Raw genomic sequence first — 22,692 nt, 5'->3', positions numbered from 1 at the left:
TTATGATTCTATACTAGCCTAGGTTACTTGCACACAAATTCCAGAGCTTGTGAAGACTATATTCGGGTATACAAATAAGGAGAAAATCTACAATGAGACTGGCTGCCACGTCAGACCTTGTGGGTAGTTCTGCATCATTGGCACAACTGCAGCAACAATATTTTCAACCCATTTTCAGCAGGTTAAAACCACCAAGGTCCAAAAGTATTGGAAATTTTTGAAGTAAACGTATCTATATCTCAGTACCACTTAAACATAGTATCAGGCTGTCTGACAGCAAAACAACTGCTTGGCCATAACATCTAACAGAAATTTTTGTGGAACAAGTAGAGGGCTTTACCTTTCACAACTCTTCTCATCAAGAATAGTACCCGAGGGCAAAGGTCCAATTGATGCTTCAAGGGCCTCCAGCCCTTTGTCGTTCAATCCATTCCTACCCTTATCCTCTGCTATGGTGGGGAGCTTCTGGCCTTTGTGTTGGTCTTCAACATACTTTGTCTGTCTAACGATTTCATGCCAGCCCGGACTTTCCAACTCCAGATCTCCATCGAAGACACCAAATCGTCCACTACAAGAACAAATCCTACTTTATAAAATATCCCACACTGATCCCCTAATTAAACAACATATGCCACAAAAATGAACAAATAACGCTGTTGTGAAAGGAAACATTAAAGGCCTACATTTGCTTTGGCTCCTTCTTCTCGGACGACCATGACCTTCGCCTGTCAATAGAACAAAATAGCCCTCACATCATTGCCTACCTTTGATAGCTGTTACTATGAGCATCATTACCCTCTACAACACTCTTAGAACAGTTATCAGTTTTCAAACCATCAATTACCCAATCTGGTGTGTGTTCAAGGTCAGCGGCTGTCTGATGTTTTTGGTCTGTGCAACAAAATAATAGACATGAAATAGTACGTGCAACTAGCGTTCAAATCTTCACATAAGATGTTGCATGTTATATTTCCAAGGATTCTGAGCCAAAAATGCAGTAAGAAGCGGATTGCAAAAACTTAATTTTCTTGTCAGTACATACTGAAGGAGACAAAACTTGGGAGGTGATTTTGCTTGAATCTTCACTCTCCTTTCCAAAACTTGCTCTTGCCACAGCATCCTCATCTCCTGTACTTGAAATATCATCCTCTTCCTGAATCTACACAAAAAGAAACAACCTAATCTGGAAATATAGCTTACACAAAATAAACCTTATGCATCTTAGGTGTGTGGAAAAAGTGATTGAGCATGCATATTTTATCTCAAAAATCTGTCAGAAACACAGATCAATCGCGTTCTCTAAAAGACAGTAAAATCTGGATTTTTTCAATTGGGTGACTTATAGCTTGCCATTAAATATAATAATGATGGGGACCAGACAAAACTACTACATGAGGACATACATGATACCACTGAGTGTGGCAATGTATCTCTCCACCACAAAAAAAAAGACTATTTCATTACATTCAAAAAGATATTGCAGATTTACCATTGCAGCTTGATCCTTCAAACTTTCAACATCAAAATTCCAGGAGCTCACACCACGCTTGTATTCATCCTGAAGAAGTGGGACAAATTTACAATTTTGTAAGCCTTCATGGTCCTTTAATTAGTCTTCAGACTTCAAAATGGTTCACAAGAACTCAAATTCACCAAAAAAAAGGGATTTAGCATTCTTCTTTACTTCACCCATCAAATAAATCCTGTGATGTTTAAAGCAAAGTCTGTAATTTCATGGGCCATGTGGACAGATTAAGTAGCCAAATTAAGCAACATTCTCCATGCACAAAATAAAAGCCTCCTCTATTCATTGCTCCTGCACTCAATCGCCCTTGTCCTCACACCCTCGTGTATATCACCTTCTAAATGTGTATTAGTCTTGCCCTTAAATCTATAATGGCAGAAAAGGTGGGGATGTCATTGAGGCTGGGGTAAGCATGCCTTACAAGCAATATCTAATAAGATTAGGACACTGTAATCTACAGGTAGCACTAGCTTTTTGGCAACAGAATTGAGAAAACTGATTGTTATTCATCTTGAACGTGACACTATGCCAGGGTTTTGAAATTCCTTCACATTAGAAATGGTAGAAGGTACCCCTTTGTACACCATCTCAATTGCCAAACATCCTAACAGCACTCCATATAGAATGGACATGGCAAGTAAAACAACTCAAAGGATTCGTAAACATCTTATAAAAATTACTTTTCCTATAGACAAGGATTTGCTCTTAGAGAACTATGCAACATAGAGGCTCCTAGGCTCATGATAAAACAACACTTGGTATATTTATCTAAGTCCGCGTGAAATTCAACAATCTAATTTTAGCTTGGTTATGGCATTTGTACTTCGAGGAACTGGATGGCCAAGACAGATGATGGCTTTTCCATGTAAAAGCTAAACACATGAAAACTCTCCTCTTTCCAACAATAAAGTGAGAAGGCATACAAACAACATAAATAAAACTCTTTCCAGTTAAACAAACAAGTCACTATACTAGTGATGATGACAGTTCCAACGTAAGGAAAAAGCCAAAATGATAGACTTGCCCGTGATCTCTCTTCTTCCTCCAAGAATGCAGGTTTTTTTGAAGCAAGCAATGCTGCATCCTTATCCTGATACGCATTTGAAAAGAACAATCGGCTTTTAAGGACCTTCAATATCATTTTGGGGGAAAAAAAACTGATGATTCATCAAAAGTCTGCAAAAAAAATATCTTACTATGAGTATCTTCTCACGCTCCCAAAGAGGGCCAAGCCCGTTCAGAAGTTTCTGCACTACAGAGCTATTATATTTAGTGTTTCTAAAAAACGGATGTTTGAGAAGCTTTTCAGTTGTTGGTCTCTTGCTTGGATCCTTGTTAAGGCATAACTTGACCATTTCCCTGAAGGCCTACACTTTACAAACCAATATACTATTATATGAACAGCATTTAAAAAAGACATCACACATGGATATATACTTCCATACAAAATACCTTCGAAAAACGCTTGTCTCTTTCATGATCAAGACCAGGAGCTGCATTCTGAATGGTCATGAGTAACACCTGGATATCAGGAAACACATAAGTCAGTTTATCAATGTAAACAAAAACACATAAGTCAGTTTATCAATGTAAACAAAAACTAATGATAATATGTGCAGTTTGTTATCTTTGATTAAGATCAAAAGAAAAGTTGTCATCTAACCTTCATGGGAGGGTACTTTGAGAACGGTGCATGACCATGAGCCAGTTCCAGAGCTGTTATTCCAAATGACCATATGTCAGCTCTGCACAGAAGTTAGGCAGTATTCAGAGTAAAAGACATCTAAATTTGTGTAATGGTGTTAAAAACTCCCCCCCCCCCCCCCCCAAACAAAGAAGTCATGAAGTCTAACAGGCTAACAATATACACCTGAAATCATAGCCATGCGTCTGCTCCATTACCTCTGGTGCCATCCTACAAAATTAATAACCGTTCGTTTAAAAAAACATGAGGATGTGTTGATACAATAACTGTAGTTAACTTAGCACTTGACATATAGATCCAATCTTCATTCTCTGCATAATCAAACAGAAACAATATGAGTTCTTCAGGAAAAAAAATTTACCAGCAAGGTGTGCCAGTAAATGTGTTTCTGGATCGCTGTCCATCCCCCCTACTGAACATGCAGGCTGATGTTCCAAAATCGCCCAATTTTACAGCACCATTTGCATCTATAAGTATGTTTCCAGCCTGCCACATCAAAGTCACATGAACAACTTGCTTTACCTAAAAGAACTTTTTCTGCACTTGCACTCACAGCGATGATTTTTGGAAACCAAAAAAGAACAGTGTGACGTGGTACCTAGTTTATCTTTCAGTTATTAGTAGCAAGCCCATGGATATGGGAGATGAAATGCCTTTACATAACCAAGTGGACTTCTCCCTTTCACAATACAATGTATTAAAAGCATTTGGCCGGTTCATTGATCACAGGACAAGATTCAGGAAGACCACATTGAGTAAATGCACAGTAGATGATCCTAAAATTATTTCTCTACCTGTAAGCTCAAGTTTGAACTCCAAACTTCACTTTTTGACGTAAACTCTAACAACTCCACTAAATGCTTCAAATAATAGCCCAAGATCAAAACCAAAGGAATTAAATACTTGGGATAAGTCACTATCATTACGATGAGAACCAATACCTGGATGAACTCTTACACTGCCCATACCGACTGATGCCCAATTGACATCCTAGCTTTCCATCAAACTCGAATGGCAATATGAGTACAAGGATGGAAAGTCTTGAATCCAAACATGCCATGGAACTCTTTTGCTTTGAATCAAAAATATATGTTGGTAAACTTGCATATATGACTAGCACCAAAAATAGAATCTTGTTGCTCATAGGCAACTTCATAATCAAAAATAGTCTTGAATGCATGTGACACAAACTGTCTATAAGAAATTACAACTTGTGCATAAACACAAATAGCAAGACCTTCATAGAACAAGAACTTAGAAAGAAGAGATGGAGAATGATTTCAAATTACTGATCTTAAAACTTGATGGCAACTGGATTCCACCCGTGCACTCTTGTGATGGCTTAGATGGTGATCCAAAAAGACACTGATATAGAGAATCGTATGTACTGTCAATGAACAGTGCACAAAGACACTGATATAGAGAATTGTATGAACTGTCAATGAACAGTGTTCGAAGCAGTGAACGTAGATCTCAAAACTGATAATCTGAATATGATGAAAGCTGCCGAACCTGTTTGTATGTAATAGTCGAATAAACCTATGTTCCCCACCCTACATTAAGTCAAACCGGACCCAACTGACCACATCACCCAACTAGGATAATCAAAAGTCTGTGGGTTTTGGTGCAGCTTCTAGACCCATCCGAGATCATCTCACGCCTGTTCGGGCCCACAACCTATGGATAATGTGTGTTGGGAAGAACTCCTTCTACCCTTGGTGCGGTCCAATATGCGTATATCAACCTGCACTTACATGTAACATACTTGGCAAGCTGCCGAGCCTACCTAAACCGTTTCTTAACCATCCTGCAACATATGGCCTCATCCCAACACCCGAATCAGGTTCTGCCAGGTGTTCGTGTTGCTCTACAGCACAATGGCTTCTCGCTCATACAGGGGGCCTTACAATGTAGAGCTAGCCGGTACCTGCACAGTCAATCATGATGAGGGTGGAGCATTGATATCCAACATGTCCTCAAAGTGCTCATCTAAATCTTCAAGTTATCCAGCTGCGTAACAACTTTACTAAAGTCTTGACAAATACGTAGGGCAAGCTAAAATGATTCCTTGTCCAAGCATGATACAAACACTAATATTACCACTGTGTACCTAAGAATATATCACCTACTTCCTTTTGAAAGTTCCCTTGGCAAAAAGTACCCTTAAGTGAAAAAATGAGGGTGGGACTCACCATATGCATTAGTGAGGTGTCCCAAGCGAAAAGACATCTTATCAAGCATGGTTTGCATTTGCATTCCAAAATCCTTTTGACAACTTTTCCTTGCATGCAGTAGATTCAACCTAGAAAGTAAATCTTCGACTAGAGGCTGCCTTTTTGCTTTTCATCCCTTCTACACAAAAATTTCTCAAGCCCAGCCCATTACATGAGTCTTGCTCGTAAGAAGATACAACGTACAGTGTATGCAAGAGAACTCCACAAAAAGTAGGATCGTTCACCGCGCAAAAAAAATAAAACTTAAATTGCACAATAACAGAGATATAGAAGAATATTGTATTACTGATATGATACAATAGATCACAAAGCCGCACACTCAAATACTCTGTCTCTTCACAGGCTGCCCTAGGTATAAGCCTAGTCTCAAATTACATGCCAGCCACTATGACCAATTGGATCCGTAACAAATCCCCAGCTTCCACATCCTTTAGGCCCTGTTTTCTTTTACTATGTCAAGACACATAGTCCAAGAGTAAATTCTACAGGCTCAATGTAGGGACCATGTTCTCACTCTTAAATGTAGCCTATTTAGCATTATGTAGGGACCATGTTCTCACTCTTAAATGTAGCCTATTTAGCATTATGCCAAATCTTTAAATCATGTGGTCTCTTGACTAACCATCCTAAGTGAATACGGTGATCTCAACCATGGCTACTCCTCATAATGGAAGCTGTACAAACACCAGCTAGTCGATGCTACCTAGACAATATAGTGGAAATATGCACATCCTTTCCGGACTGCAACAAAACCATCCACTGCATGTGGGAGACTTTTTGGAGGCTTCCGGAGACTAAAAACCAACCATCCTTCGAGGGACGGAAGTCGAACGGAAAGGAGTGGTCCTCCGGAGTCTAGAAACCAACCACACAAGTGGAAAAAAAAAATCTGGTTTTCTGGCTGAATCTTCACACTTGAAGTAGAAGGCTCTAATATCAATGTAACATGCAGAAGCTTGATGAATAGAATCGGTACTTCAATGGACGGAATTCAGTAATCTTTCGTGATGAAGATAACGCATGTGCAGAAATAGAGAGAGAAAGAAAGAAAGAAAGAAAGATATATTAAGTTTTAACGTCTACGAGAGGCCAAAGTCGGCGGCCTATGAGACAAAAAATAATAGAACTGTGTTCTTCCGGTCATCGGAAGAAAAGAAACAAAAGAAAAAGTGTGTGTGTGTGTGTGTGTGTGTGTGTGAGAGAGAGAGAGAGAGAGAGAGACTCGGACACAGTATTGGGTCCCGAATACCCTATGTAGGGCCCCCACCACGGATGGTGTATTTGTTAGAATGATGCAAATCTGTAAATCTTCTGACTCTTACCCTTCCACCTTCATCTTGGCTTTAGAGTTCCCCTTGGTTGTTCTAGCCCTTGGAATTCTGCAGCTCCGTGTGAATTGTAAGATAAACAAATGAGATTCTTGCCCATGCTTTAATAGACCTCAGGATGCTGGTCGGTGGTTGCTAGTTAGCAGTCGGCCTGTTTATATGTTGCTCCACGACTTGTTTATCAGCCTTTTAATAGGCGCTTTTCACACCTATAAACTGGCCGCCTTTCTATTTGTTGATTGGCCGCCTCTGGCTAGGCTGTCCAGCCTGCGCATGGCTGGGCTGGCTGCTGGGCACCCTGGCCGCCTACTGCCTTGGCTGCCCATGGGCTAGCCAACTGGCTGGCCTGGCCATCGGGGCTGGCTGACTGGCTGCCCGGGCCATCTAGGCCTGGTCGACAGCCAGTCCTTGCCCCCTAGGGGCTGGCCAGGTGGCCCCCTTGACTCTTATAGGCTCACCATCAAGCCTATGCCCTAATAGGGCTAGCCTATCATGCTAAGGGACTTTCTAGGCAAAATCTAGCTAGCCCAAAGTGTAGGGTTCCCCCGACATTGATGCAATTCCTACATGCAACTACATGTTGTTCCTCAGATGCTTAGGAACGGGATACAAGCGGATCACCAGAAACACCTGTCATCATTCCTGAGGGTGACTCACAGTATGGACTAGCACTGTTTCATGTGTGGGACTTGCACACTTGACCAAGACCATGTACGGGACCTGTACACCTGACTTTGGACGCTTAGAGTGAAACCCTGGCTAACTCGTCCAACTACATATTGTTCCTCAAATACTTGGTAACAGGCTACAAGCCAATCACAAAAAACACCTATCATCATTCCAAAGGTGATTATGGACTAGCATTGCTTCATGTGCAGGACTTGCACACCTAACGAAGACCATGTACGGGACTTGTACACCTTACCTTGGACGCTTAGAGTGAAACCTTGGTTGACTCGTCCCAGACTAGGGCTCACAAGGGACCAAGTTTTCACTCCAAGTCTTGCACCTGCTGTAAGATATGTCCACGTGGCATCCAAGTGCGAGATGCACGTGACACAGGTACTCCTTTAGAGGATGGCATGATGGAGAGGAAAAACCGAACGGTGATTGAGATGGCTCGGATAACGTTGGAACATCGGAGTCTTCCTCCAGAGCTTTGGGCGGAGACAGTTGCTACTGCTATTTACATTCTCAATCGGTTCCCTACTACTACTGTTCCAGGACGGACCCCCTTTCAAGCCGACCTAGGAAGAAAACCCTCGGTTTCACACTTTCACGTTTTTGGGTCAGATGCATTTGTACATGTACCTGATGGTGATAGGGGGAAGCTAGACACTGAGTCCAAGCATCATATTTTGGTTGGTTACAGCTCAGAATCCAAAGGTTATCTGCTGTACAGTCCTACAACTTCGAAGATCATCGTTGGAAGAGATGCGGTGGTTCATGAGACTTCGTCTTCCATTGTGGAGGGGATTTCTGTCGGAATACGCAGCGGAAATAAGACAAACTGCTGAGAGCACAACGTAGCAAGACACCAACATGAAGATGAGCAAACGCAAGAGATCCACCAGACTGGAAAACGCTGAACTGTGTGTGGAAGAGAAAACACAGAAGAGAAACTAAAGTTGTGTGAACTCTACACTATATACAAGATCCGGTGCACAATACCCAATATAAAGTGTGGGGGGGCAAGGGCCCCTCAATGCTGGTCGGCCAGCCTAAATGCAGCCAACAGCACTTTGGATGTCCACGACTGCTAAAAATAGCAAGTCGGCCAGCATCATCCAATCGGCTTGGACAGGTAGAGTCGGCCAGCACAAAATCTGCCCTACGACTAGAAAAATAAGGAAAAACATGGAAAAAATGATAGGAGCTCTTGGGCGGGCACACCCACAACAAAGGCCCTCTGTGAGCACTATGGTACAAACACGAGATGATTGCTAACACCCCTCTCAACTCCTGGATGTGGAACCAACCCCAGTGAGCTGGAGTGCCGCCGGAGCATAGCCTGAGGTAGAGACTTCGTGAAGAGGTCTACTGCATTGTCCTCCATCGAACAAAACTCTAGCAAGATGTCATCAACAAAAAACTTCTCACGGACAAAGTGACTCTAGATGACTTTGGGTTCCTCCTGTGGAAACCCAATCTCGCCAGGTAACCTCTACAACCGCACCATCTCGCAAGCAGCACCACAAGCAGCCCGATACTCTGCCTCTGTAGACGACAAGGCAATAGTTGGCTACCTCTTGCTACTCCATGAAACAGCTCCTGAGCCGAGGATAAAACTGTAGCCTGATGTAAATCTCCTTGTGTCTGCATCTCCCCCCCAATCTGAGTCACTCCAACCATGGAGTCTGACTTCATCCGTCGTTTCCCTTCAAGGATCACAGCAGAGTCCAAGATCCTTCGTATGCTGCAGAAACCGCAAGATCCATAATCCTGCGTCCCAATGAGTCTTCAAAGGCATTTGCAGAGAAATGAGCTCAACAGCCCCACTGGGAAGCTCAAGTTCAATTTGGTATTCAGCAACCAAATCAATGAACCAAACCACTTCCAAAACAAAGAGGCATCAACCTGCTCATAAGGATCATCAACTGTAACGTTGGTATGCCAAGTCCTGGGACCCTGCAGAAGACCATACAAGGCCTTCCGGAACCTGTAAACCACCCCCTCTGACCCCGGAACCTCAAAGCTTGGAGGCTTTTCAACATCCTCCTCCACCTGCAAGTCACCATCTGCCACTTGCTTGGCTTTCCTACAAGTCTCCTAGGAAAGAGCTTCCTCAACTGCAAGAGGCTCTTCGTCCCGAGACTGATACGAGACAACAGAGCATAGTTCACCTGTAAAGGCTCCTCTGACTGACGAACGCAAGAACTGGAATGTTCCCGCCTACTACTGCCAATATCCGTCAAGCCATCCACCATTTGGTCTCAAAAAGCCTGCTGCAGCATATCCACATTCAAGTGGTCATGACGAAACTGTCACACATCACCCAACTGAGAACTTGTAAGAGAGAGTGCTAAGAGTTTGTAAATCCCATTCTCCACTCCGCCTTCCCATACAACCTGGCATGTCGCTTTGTACCAAAGAGCAACAAAATGCTCCTCAAACTCCACCCGTACACCAGTCTTGCAAACCTCAAGTACTGACAACAGATGAAAACCAAGAGATGGGACAAAAAGAACCTAGGAGGAATGCTTCCCCCCTTTGCCATCGGGAATAATCTCTAACCTAGACTAGTCACCAATCAGGATGTGACCTGCGTGCCTCCGAAGATCCTATAATAACTCTCGCGAAGGAGTCATGTGCTTGGAAGCACCACTATCAAGAATCCAATCCCGAGTGTCCGTAGAGCAGTGAGTCCAACAGCTTTCCTGCTCAAAGAAGATGAAACACCGGTGTCCATAATCTCCAAGTGAACAAAAGCTGGGGTCTTGTAATATGCGGAAACTTCGGAGAAGGATCGGTACTTCAAAACTCAGAAATCAGCACTCTTTTTGCGACGGAATTAACGCACAAACTGAAAGGAGATGTGCAGAAAATAGAGAGAGAAGGGGGAGATGGAGAGGACACAGTATTGGGTCCCAATTACCCTCTGTAGGGCCCCCACCACGGATGGTGTATTTGCTTTATTAGAATGATGTAAAACTGAAAACAAATACAGAAACTTGACCTTTTCTTGGCTGGAAAATCCTGCCCTTGACCTTCAATCTTTCACCCCTTTGCGTTAGCAATTTCTTGGCTGTCCTGGCCCTTGTTTGCTTGAGCACTTGGTGAATTATGAGATGCCTTCATTGTTTCTTGGCTAAATACTCCCCTTATCATCCAGTCGGCCAGCTTTATAAAAGCCTCACGACTAGGTCTTTTTTAATAAAATGCTTTCACATTATGCAAGCTGCTGGCCACTCTGCGCATGCCTGCTGGGACAGTGCCAGGCTGCTGGGCCGCCCTGTGCATGGGTGTGGGACTGCCCCCTACACCTGGCCGACCTGCTGGGTAGGGCTTTTAGCCCTGTCGGCTACCTGTCCAGAAGCACTAGGGCTGGCCGACAGCCCTTCCAGCCCATGCCATAGCTGGTGGGCACAGCCTGGGCCCTCCTGGCCCCTTGGGGGTGGTTCTACATCTCCCCCATGCCCACACTAAGAGTGCAAATCTTCGCACTGGGGTAGCCCTATGGGCTGGCCCCATCTCTACATGCAAACCTACATGCCCACAGAGGTCTGGCATCCAGTTGCAAACTAGATACACAGAACATCTGACATCATTCCAGAGGGAGACTCACAGCGCGGACTGGCACTGTTTCATGTGCAGGACAGTGCACACCTGACCTTGGACTCATGTGCAAGACAATGCACACCTGACCTCGGACGACTGAGATGGATCCTTGGCTGACTCGTCCCGGACTGGGCTCACATGGGACCAGTTCACCATCCCAGATCCTGCACCTTCTGTACAGAAATGTCTACGTGGCATCCAAGTGCGGGATGCACGTGACATCCCCTTCTGCTTAACTTGACGGAAGCTGCATAGCCTCCAAATAATCCGTCAATAATGCCGGATAGTCTTCGAAAAATTCTTTGTCGAGCCATACCACTTCATGAGTTCCTCGGTCCTGAAACTTCGTGAGGAACTGTCGTAGTCTTCGGCCTGATCCAAGCTTGAAACGGTGCAGAAGGATCTGTTCTGGAACCATTACTTCTGCTTCATCAATAATGTCTGGTTCCGCTTCGTCTTTGACCTCTGAAGGGGGTGGCCCTGCATATGGCTTTAACCAACTGACATGAAATACATCGTGCATAGTCCAACTCGGAGGTAGCTTTAACTGCATAGACACCTCATTAATCTTTTTCCGGATAGGAAATGGTCCGAAGCTCCTGAAAGACAACTTTGGGCATCGCTTGCCCACATACTTCAATCTTTGCTTCATAGTCCGAAGATACACCCAATCCCCTTCCGAAAACTTCATGTCCCTTCGGTCTTTATTGGCCTGTCGAGTGTAGGCCTCTTGCGCTTTAGCCAATCTGTCTTTAACGGACTCGAGGATCTCCTGGTAAGACTCCGTCACTCTGTTCGCCTCCGGTACTGAAGACAAAGTCCTGGTTAACAACGACTGGAAAGGCCTTCCAAACGCTGCCTCATATGGAGTCCTGCCAATAGCTGAAGAAAAAGAGTCATTCAAAACAGCTTGAACTAAAGGCAAAAACGATTCCCACTTACCTTGCTGATCGTGGACATAACACTTCAGCACATCAAAGGCCAACTGGTTGTATATCTCTGTCTGGCCATCTGTCTGTGGGTGGAATGCACTGGAAAAATTCAACTTAGTACCAAAATTATCAAACAATGCCCTCCAAAAATGACTGGTAAACTTGGCATCTCGGTCTGACACTATGGTCCTAGGAATCCCGCCAATCGGGTACCAATGCCGAATGAATAGCAGGGCAACATCCTCGGCGGTCACATTGGCCCTGCAAGGAATAAGCATAACAAATTTGCTGAACCTATCAACAATAGTTAAACACTGCGTATTACGCTTACTCGGACTGGGAGGCAGATTTGTGACAAAGTCCATCGAAATGTCCTGGAAAGGACCCTCATGAATTGGCAAAGGCTGTAACAACCCTATCTTCTTTCCACGAGGAGCTTTCACCTTTTGACAAATGTCACAGCGCTGTACATATGTAAACACATCACGCCTCATCTTTGGCCAATAGTATTGCCGTTCTAATTTCTCCAGAGTCGAATTCATGCCCCTATTACCACCTGTAATGGCGTCATGGGCATCATGGAGAAGAGCTGCCCGGAATGATTTCATGACACATAAGCCAACCATCGCGTATCAGAAAATGGCATGGTCCTGTGGCATCCAATGCCTGTTCCCACTGTGTACCGAATTCCTCGAAATCCGCGTACGTGTGCTTCATGTCTTCTAGTCCTGTACCAACAAGGTCAAGTCTAGTGGTCAGAATCGCAGATACTTGTCCCTTCCTGCTCAAAGCATCGGCCACTGGATTGGCCTTTCCTGGAAGGTACTCAATCATACCGCCGAACTGCTGGAATATCTGACTCCAGCGGTGTTGTCGATCACTCCACTGTGCACTTGGCATCGTCTGAATCCAGCGCAATGCCTGATGGTCAATGCCAACCTCAAAGTCACGGCCATACAGGAAATGTTTCCAATGTTTCAAGGCCTGTATAACTGCTAGGAGTTCACGATCATAGACTGAGTAGTTCTTCTCGGCGGCGGGCAGTAACTTACGAGACATGTAAGCTACTGGATGACCATTCTGTTGCAATACACCTCCAATTGCGATGTTACTCGCATCGGTGATCACTTGAAATGGTTCGTCCCACGAGGCAAGGGCTAAACAAGGCGCTTCTGACAAAGCCACCTTGAGGTTCTGGAATGCCTCCAACGCTCGTGGAGTCATTTGAATCTTTTGCCTTCTTGTTTTCACTCCCTTTAGCAGATCGGTGAGGTCTGCCGAGAGATCAAAAAACTTGTCAATGTGGGTGGAATATGCCTGGCATATACCCACAAATGATCTAATGTCATAAGCGGTCTGAGGTACTTCCCAGTTAACAATCTCGGCCACTTTAGCCGGATCAAGTCGAATGCCTTTGGCACTAATTATATATCCCAAGTAGTGTACCTGGAACAGATAAAATTCTGACTTCTTTTCATTGACATAGAGCTCGTTGCTTTCCAGCAACTTAAGGACTTTCTCCACATCAATGTCATGCTGCTCAACTGTAGCTGAAAATATGAGTATGTCGTCCAAAAATATGAACACACTCTCTCCAATCAACTCCCGGAAAATACGCATCATCATGCGGTTAAATGTAGCTGGGGCGTTCGTCAATCCAAATGGCATGACCACAAATTCATAGTGGGCCCGTTCTGTACGGAAGGCTGTCTTGGGGATGTCCCCCTCAACAATCCGTACCTGGTGGTACCCACTCTTTAAATCCAGTTTTGAGAACACCTTTGCTCCATTCAACCTCTCGAGAATATAGTCAATTCGAGGCATCGAGAATCTGCTCTTGATAGTCAGCTTGTTGAGTGCACGATAATCGACACACAACCGAGAAGACCCATCTTTCTTCTTGACAAACAAGATCGCTGGGGCGGATGAAGCCAGCTTGCAACAATTCTTGGAGTTGGCGGTCCAACTCTGATTCCATTGCCTTAGAAAGGCGATACGGAAACTTGCTCGGGGGTTCCGAGCCTGGGAGGAGGTCAATCTTGTGATCCTCCGGTCTGGACGGGGGGAGCTCGGGAGGGAGACTGTCCCGAAAAAAATTTCCTGGAACTTTTCATGGAGAACCGAGTACTTCTCGGAAGCACTGGCCACCGTCTGGGCTGTCTGGATGTAAATCATCGCACACTGTGCGCCTTTCCTGACTGCTCGCTTAGCCTGCAAGTGAGTTATGAGCGGAAAGTTTGGAATACCTGGCTCACACTTAATGGTCACCGGGGTGTTTGACACATTCCGATCGATCTGGAACGTGTGCTTGTCCCACTTGACATCAGGAAGAAACTTGTGAAACCACTGGATACCCAAAATTATGTCTGCTCCTACAAGAGGGGCAACCATAAAGTCACGCACAAATTCTATGCCCTGAATCACTAACTTAGCACCTAGAGCTTCATACTTGACGCTCGTTGTCATACCTGTGCTAAAACCCTCAACCTGTTTGTCCACCGGAGTCAGCTCGAAACGGGCACGCCTAGCGGCCTGTTCCGTGTGACCACATCCTCCGTGCTGCCGTTGTCAAACAAGACAACGACTCTCTGGCCACCTATGTAGCCAAAGGACTTGAGCAATTCGTTGCGCTCATACTCCTGGTCATGGGCGCCCTTCTGCTTATCTTCGAGCTCCCGGCTAATAATTGCTCCAACTGAAGCACCGGGGATTGAAGAACTAGGGGTAGCCACTGGGGTCTGTGTGGGAGCTGTGCTCACCACGGAAGCTGTGGAGGCGGCGGCGGCCTTTGGAGACTTCTTCGGACAATCCCGAGAAGTATGTCCTTTTGTGTGACAAAAGAAACATCTACCCTCCTTCTTGTACTGGGAAAGCTCCTCAACACTCAACTTGCCACCTGTCTTGCCTGCCTCCGCTTTCTGGTCTGGAGTAAGCTTAGACGCATTGTTCGAGTTCTTGGAGCCAGAGGCTCCCGGGCTCTGTCCTGAAGAAGACCCCGTCTGGTTCTGGCTTTTGCCCCCCAAGGTGTTAGCCTTGGGAGAAGCCGGCTGGGAAGTCTTGGGCTTGCCACCATTGTGTTTCATTTCTGCACTCTGCGCAAGCGAGAGTGCGTCCTCAAAGGTGGCTGGCCTAAACATACGCACCTCCCATTGGATTTGCGTGTCCAGGCCATACAAAAACTGCCCTTTCTTGTCCGTATCAGATAAGCCTAATTGCAGACACAAGGTCGAAATTTTATTGGCAAACTGAAGGACTGGTTGCGCGTTCTGACGCGCTCCCCTGAACTCGTCTTCGAGTCGCTCAAGGTAGTGGGGCGGTAGAAACCGCTACTTAAGGTCGCGGACGAACTCGTCCCACACATAAGCTGCCATACCTACTCTGGTGTGGGCATGAGTCCACTGAGTCCACCAAGGAATGGCCTCACCTTCCAAGTACCAACTAGCTAAGATCACTTTGTCAGTATCTGTTTTCCTAACTGCAGCAAAATAAGCTTCAAATTGATGTAACCATGAATAAAGAGTAGTGGGATCGAGTTTACCATTTTACTTACTGAAATTCATTTCTTCGGGAAAATGATTCGAGGGCGCCGCCGGTGTCAATCTGGCGTCCAAAGCTCTGAGGTAACGCTCGTGTTCCACTCGTCGCATGGCGTCGTCTTCTCGTTGTCGAATCTCCAATGCACGCATCTGCATCTCAAGCAAGGAGCTTGGTTGCGGCTGTGACCCCGCGAGAGGGTCCCTGTGACGAGGATCTGGTATCTGGGATACGGAAGGAGAGGGAGGAGGAGATGGAAAACGCGACGCTGGAGAGCGAGAATGCTCCTCCAGAGCCAAAATCCGCGCCTTCTGCTCATCCAACTTGGTTGTCTGGTCTGCGATTGCTCGCATCATCTGCTGGAACATGTCTGTGACACTCAAGCCGGGTGCCCTCGCTGGGCTACCTGGTGCACTCTGGTCCCATGGTTCTGGTTCGCTCTCGTCGCCAAAGCTCGCCATAGCGGGAAAATGCAATTCCTTTCCGGAACGCAATCTGACCATTCACTATCTGTGTGGGAGACTTCCGGAGGCTTTCGGAGGCTAAAAACCAACCGTCCTTCGAGGGACAGGAGTCACTCCGAAAGGGGTAGTCCACCGGCGTCTAAAAACCAACCACACGAGCGAAAAAATTTTCTGGTTTTCTTTGCTGAATCTTTGTCCTTGAAGTAGGCTCTGATACCACTGTAATATGCGGAAACTTCAGAGAAGGATCGGTACTTCAAAACTCAGAAATCAGCACTCTTTTCGCGACGGAATTAACACACAAACTGAAAGGAGATGTGCAGAAAATAGAGAGAGAAGGGGGAGATGGAGAGGACACAGTATTGGGTCCCAATTACCCTCTGTAGGGCCCCCACCACGGATGGTGTATTTGCTTTATTAGAATGATGTAAAACTAAAAACAAATACAGAAACTTGACCTTTTCTTGGCTGGAAAATCCTGCCCTTGACCTTCAGTCTTTCACCCCTTTGTGTTAGCAATTTCTTGGCTGTCCTGGCCCTTGTTTGCTTGAGCACTTGGTGAATTATGAGATGCCTTCATTGTTTCTTGGCTAGAGTATTTATACTCCCCTTATCATCCAGTCGGCCAGCTTTATAAAAGCCTCACGACTAGGTCTTTTTTAATAAAATGCTTTCACATTATGCAAGCTGCTGGCCACTCTGCGCATGCCTGCTGGGACAGTGCCAGGCTGCTGGGCCGCCCTGTGCATGGGTGTGGGTTTCATGTGCAGGACAGTGCACACCTGGCCTTGGACTCATGTGCAAGACAATGCACACCTGACCTCGGACGACTGAGATGGATCCCTGGCTGACTCGTCCCGGACTGGGCTCACATGGGACCCGTTCACCATCCCAGGTCCTGCACCTTCTGTACAGAAATGTCTACGCGGCATCCAAGTGCGGGATGCACGTGACAGGTCTTCACGGTTACTGCTGAGGGATCATCACCCTTCTCGATGAGCCGCTTAGGACATCTTCTCCAATAATGGCCTTTCTTGCCACAATTGTTACAGGTTCTCTTTGCCTTCAAGGCATCACGATCCATGTCAGGCTCCTGCTCAGAAGACTTCTCTTGTGAAGACTTCCCTTTGCCCTTACTACGGCCTTGCGACCGCTGGCCAATCAAGGCCTCAGAACCTCCGCCTTGTGGAGGGTTCGAAAAATGCTCTTCCTAGTCCAAGACCATAGGCACAAGCTCCTCCCATGTAATGGTGTTGAGCCTGCCACTAGTGATCAAAGAGGAGTAAAATGCTGAGTACTGAGAGGTCAAATGAGATAGCAAAGTAATGGCCATGTCTTCTGAAGATATCTCCTTCCCAGCCTGAAGAACCTCCTACTCAAGAGCTTGCAACTTATTGATGTGCTCCCGCATCGTCGATGACTTTGCAGGATCCATCACCCGCATCTGTACTTCCAAGGAGATCCTCTTCATGGGTGATACCCTGTTGTACAGAGAAACCAAATGCTGCCAAATCCCTCTGGCCAGCGTCATATGCTTTATATGGTTGATCACCTATGGTGTGCAATTTAGAAAGATGAAAGAACGCACACGAGCATTGACACGATCCCACAACTGTGCCTGAGCCTCCCGTTCTTTCCGAGTAGAGGGTAACAACTCCCTGTCCTCCAACTCCAGCCGTGGAACACCAACAAAAATGAAATCAGCCAAGTCATAAGACTCCATCATTACCTTCCATATGCCGTAGTTGGTCCCGTCCAACTGTCGATCCACGGGGAACGTGGGGAGAGTAGGGATCTTCATGTGCTTCTCAGCCATCTCAAGCAAGTCTGCCATCTCGAGGGGGTTACTTTGGTCTTGTGAAGGGAGGGTGGGTGAGAAAAAAGATGAAGAAGAGGCTGCAACTAATATGCAAGGTGGCTATCCAACGGTGATGGCCGCCTTCTACCCAATCTCCAAGTCCCGAATAGCCCAGGAGATCTCCAATCAGTACCAAAAAACCAGCAATCCCGCAAGCTCTTCAAGTCTTGATACCATGTCGGAATACACAGCGGATATGAGACAAACTGCTGAGAGCACAACGTAGCAAGACACCAACATGAAGATGAGCAAACGCAAGAGATCCACCAGCCTGGAAAACGTTGAACTATGTGTGGAAGAGAAAACAGAAGAGAGAGTGAAGCTGTGTGACCTCTGCGCTATATACAAGATCCGATACACAATACCCAATATAAAGTGTGGGGGGGCAATGGGTGATATTTATATCACCCCTCAGTGCTGATCGGCCAGCCTAAAACCAACTGACAGCACCCTGGATGTCCACGACTGTTAAAAATAGCAAATCGGCCTAGTCAGGTAGAGTCAGCCAGCACAAAATCTACCCCACAACTAGAAAAATAAGGAAAAACGTGGGAAAAAATGATAGGAGCTCCTGGGCGGGCACACCCACAACAAAGGCCCTCTGTGAGCACTATGGTACAAACAGGAGATGAATGCTAACAGTTTCTTTATCTTCACAGGCTGATTTACCTTAGCCTCTCCTTGGTTCCCCGCTCGATCCTCCTGTTCCTCTTCCTCGACTTGACCCAGCACGTCCTCAAGCACCTCGGACAGAGGAATCATCCGACATTAATCAGGAGGAGGAGAATCAATGGATGCTCCACAGCAGGCTACACCTCAGAAGTAGGGTTCAACTTCCGAGGGGGGATCTCGTATTCCCAATTGGTTGTACCAGACATTGCGCGACTCGAGGGTAACACAGTTGCCTTCACCTACAGCAAGGGTCCCCGTCAATCACAGTGGTTGCATACCACGACATCATCTCAGGAGAACTAATGCAGCAATTATGCATTGATGTCACGCATCCAGAAGGACTCAAACGCTACTCATATTGGGGAGGCGCTTTCCAAACCGACTTGGAAGCGGAGCTTGGCTCTATTGAACGGAATCAGACTTGGGAGTTGGTTCCTAGACCGACAAAGCGGAAGGTGATTGGTGTCAAATGGGTCTATAAGACCGAGTACAAATCAGATGGGACTCTGGATAAGCACAAGGCCAGGCTTATGGCCAAAGGCTATTCTTAGAAAGCTGCCATGGATTTTGATGATACTTTTGCACCGACTGCTCGGATAGCGACCATACGGACAGTTCTTGCTCTCGCTACACACACTCATTGGCCCATCTTTCAGGTGGATGTCAAGTCAGCATTCCTCAACAGGGAGCTAAAGGAGGAAGTTTACCTGGAACAGCCCCCGGGATTTTAGGTACCTAGCTCCAAAGTATGGTCTACAGGCTGAAAAAGGTCTTGTATGGTTTGAAACAAGCCCCCAGGGCTTGGTATGAGAAGATATGATGCATTCTTTCAACAGAAGGGTTTCAAGCGGTCGGCCGCTAATCCAATTTCTACATTTTTCCCAAGAAAGGGTTGTTTATTCTTATCATTCACTATGTAGATGACTTGATCATCATAGACAGCCATACAGCACACATTGCTCAAACAAAGGTTGCCCTCGGTAAGGAATTTGAGATGACAGATCTTGGGTTGCTTCACTTCTTTCTTGGATAGGAGATTTTTCAACGCTCAGATGGCATATTCATTTCTCAGCAACGGTATGTTAGAGCTACCAAAGGCTTTCAGGATGACAGATTGTAAGACCATCACTTCTCCCATGGATCCCGACATCAAACTCTCCTCTTCTAGATCCAATCCTTTCATTAAGTTTTGGACGACCAAAACCCACTTATAAATTATGACCAATCCGATGTTCACACAGACTGGTGTCCCGAGGTGGACAAATGTCCACCGCCCAGACCTTATCCCCTTTGTACAAAGGAAGTAACCAGCCATGTGTCCTTACTAGCTTGCTCCACAAAGCACTTGCCTGCCACCTAGAGTGGACAACTCACCACCTCACTCTTCCCTCTCTCTCTAGAAGAAGGCGCCTCCTTCGTGAGGGCTTTTGGGCTGTATTTTCTGCACTTTCTCCTTCCCAACACCATATCCAAGCTTGCTAGGGTATTTCCCAAGCTTCCAAGAGTGTTTCCGGGTGCTATTCACTCTCCTACACACTCCCAATGATTGAAATTCCGTAAAACAACTCTCATTTTTGCTGTAATTTATTGTCTTTTTTACTGAAAACCCTAATTTCAGCCTTCCTTTCTCAAGTTGAACCATAGGGAAAGCTTTCCCAGGGTTCCCTTCATCCTCTTGAAGACTTTTGTCACGAAGAATTGCGACAAATCGAAGATTTCAACACTCCAAGCACTTCTATCGTGAAGACTTCCGCTGTCATCGACTCTACTTGCAATTGGTAAGCTTTAATGCTTAAATATGGAAGCAAGTAGCAAGAGGGAGGAACCGGATTACAAGAGCACATACCCTATGTAGTGTTCTCTTGTCCTACGTGCTCTCTTGCAGATTGTTGCTACCATGTGTTGGTGGAACAATAGAGAGCAGATGGTAGGAAACATGGACACTTGAGAGGGTGGTGTGAGTTGCAAGTCTACACCGACAACCACTTGTTTGCAATAATGTATTCATATGCATTGGTATGGAAATCTGGTCAGAAATGTCCATGACACTATGTACTTTATTTGAGGGAGGGGCCGGCCGTTCTGGCTCATTGTGTATCTCTTCTCAATTCAGCAAATTACTTCTTGTATTGAGCATGTGTCCATCAAATCTTAGTGTATTTAAGTGTATTGATTAGCATTGTGTTCAACCAAGTTACAGCTGCTCTCTTCCTCACTTTTCATCCTCATTTCTTGATCATTTGGTGAGCACCTCCAGCCCTCTACCTATGGAGTCCACTCCTCGCCTATGGAATGGTTGTATCCATCTCTTTGTTTTAGTGCATCAATGTTTTGTTGTTTTCTCTCATCTCTCTCTTGGAGCTTTAGCGTTTTTGTTATTCGTCTACATCTTTCCGCTGCCCTCTGACATATGAGACTATGCAAAGTCGTCAGAAACAGGAAGATGAAGAACGACACAAAGGAAACAAGAACAATTCAAAAAGGAACAAAAACACTAAGCCCAGTACGAACAAATCATGGCCGAGTATAGACAACAACTCATAGAAGAGACCCATCGGATCTTTGGTATGTATCATGAAGCTATGAATCAGCAAGATCATTGTATATATAGCATGTTTTGGCAATATACAATAGATTAGGTCTCTCTCTCCTTCTCTTCAGTGTCTTTGCTAAACATAGGATTAGTGTTAATCTTCTTAGCATTAATCAAGAACATGCTTCCATGATGCATATTACAGAAACTACCCTCTATAAGCCTCATGAAAGTATCTATGTAGTACTTCCGTTTGTGTGAGAGTGGCTCATGTGTTGTGATCCACGTATCGTGTATGTATAGTCCCAATAAATCACATCTCATCACCCAGTTTCTATCATCCTGAGATAGCCTGATGAATCAGGAGTCCGGGTCATACTCGAGTTGGTGGGGGGGGGGGGCATCCTGAGTCCCTGCCTCGCGAACCAAGTGCATACTCAGCTATACCATGACTCGTGCCCATCTGCTGCTAGTTGCTGGGAGGACTATAGGGCCAGCCTCGGGAGTCTAAAGGGGGTCATACTGTGAATGTATGTGACTATCTGGAAGAGTGTTTCTACTACCATGGACGCTACAGCAAACTTTGCCAAGATAATACCATGTGGGACTGATGGTTTGTTGCGTATCATATGGGAGAGCATCATGACCTGAGGCCTCTCTATCTTCAGCCATTTGGCCGAGAGAGAGAGAGAGAGAGAGAGAGAGAGAGAGAGAGACGAATGCAATTTGTGCATGCCATACACATTAGATACTCATTACAAATGTTAGTCTGAATCTCTATCTTCCAGTTTTGCCTCTCAATTTTTGCCCAACTACTTTCCAACCTTCGTCTCCAAAACCCCTAGCACCTTTTCCATCTCAAACACTCGCTCTATTCCCCCGCGCCCCCCACCCCAAAAACCCCCCAACCTTCTTTTTCGCCTTCTCCTTCTCTCTTCCCCCTACCGCTCCTTGATCACATAGCCTTTCCCCCTTCTCCTCAACACCAAAACCCTCTCTAATTCTCCCCCTGCAACCCATCCTTCTCCCCTTATGTTTCTAGACTAACTAAATCTTGTAATCTGAAACAAATAGTCATACAGCCACTCCAAAGCAACAAGCTGGTTGCTACACTTTATCAGCTTCTTCAATCTATGTTTAATGCACTCTGCATAAGGCTAATGAGAACATCTTACCATAGGCCCTAACAAAGGTTCATAGTGCACACCAATTGAGTCGTTCCACATCTCCAGCCATTCAAGTGAGACCACACCCCCCCCCCCCAAAAAAAAAAAAAAAAAGAGCAGCTCAAAATGCTAGTCCAACAAGCTACCTTGACATCTCGGTGAATCTGCTGCTGCTGATGCAAATAATCAAGCCCCTTCAATGTCTCCTTCAGGATTGTCGTGATTACAGATTCCTCAAGCCCGTCTGGATAGGATATTTTCATAATGTGCAAACAAGATCCGCCATCCATGTAAGGCATAACAACCCATAGAAAATGATCAACATTGAATGAACAATAAGCTTTCATGACATTCGGATGATCAATCAAACTCATCAATTGAGCCTCTTTACTGACAGATTCCTGTGCAACAAGCCAAGCCAGCATTGTCAAGCTCACGGGAAGCCAGACTTCTAAAAGAATTG

General features: G+C 45.5%; 1 protein-coding gene across 8 annotated transcripts in view; it reads right to left on the bottom strand.

The window, feature by feature from the left end:
* The window catches only part of LOC147640337 (serine/threonine-protein kinase BLUS1-like), an 84,684-nt gene that overhangs the window by 55,961 nt on the left and 6,031 nt on the right, over positions 1-22,692 (bottom strand). For all 8 annotated transcript variants that reach the window (XR_015262826.1, XR_015262829.1, XR_015262825.1 and 5 more), the window contains exons 2-13: positions 22,376-22,630; positions 3,592-3,716; positions 3,396-3,440; positions 3,189-3,270; positions 2,978-3,046; positions 2,722-2,892; positions 2,550-2,615; positions 1,490-1,558; positions 1,043-1,159; positions 845-891; positions 684-725; positions 341-568 (exon numbers count right to left, since the gene is read on the bottom strand). Coding sequence is in view for 3 of the 8 variants with exons in the window: in XM_086779405.1 (XP_086635531.1) it covers positions 341-568; positions 684-725; positions 845-891; positions 1,043-1,159; positions 1,490-1,558; positions 2,550-2,615; positions 2,722-2,892; positions 2,978-3,046; positions 3,189-3,270; positions 3,396-3,440; positions 3,592-3,716; positions 22,376-22,630 (1,316 nt within the window). In the remaining 5 variants the exon portion in view is untranslated. The remainder of the gene's footprint in view (positions 1-340; positions 569-683; positions 726-844; positions 892-1,042; positions 1,160-1,489; positions 1,559-2,549; positions 2,616-2,721; positions 2,893-2,977; positions 3,047-3,188; positions 3,271-3,395; positions 3,441-3,591; positions 3,717-22,375; positions 22,631-22,692) is intronic.

This window comes from Cibotium barometz, chromosome 3, assembly GCF_041138505.1.
Source record: "Cibotium barometz isolate CiBa-2024 chromosome 3, ASM4113850v1, whole genome shotgun sequence".
Lineage (NCBI taxonomy): Eukaryota > Viridiplantae > Streptophyta > Polypodiopsida > Cyatheales > Cibotiaceae > Cibotium > Cibotium barometz.
Note: the sequence above shows the minus strand (reverse complement) of the source record. Positions and strands in the feature narration are given on the sequence as shown.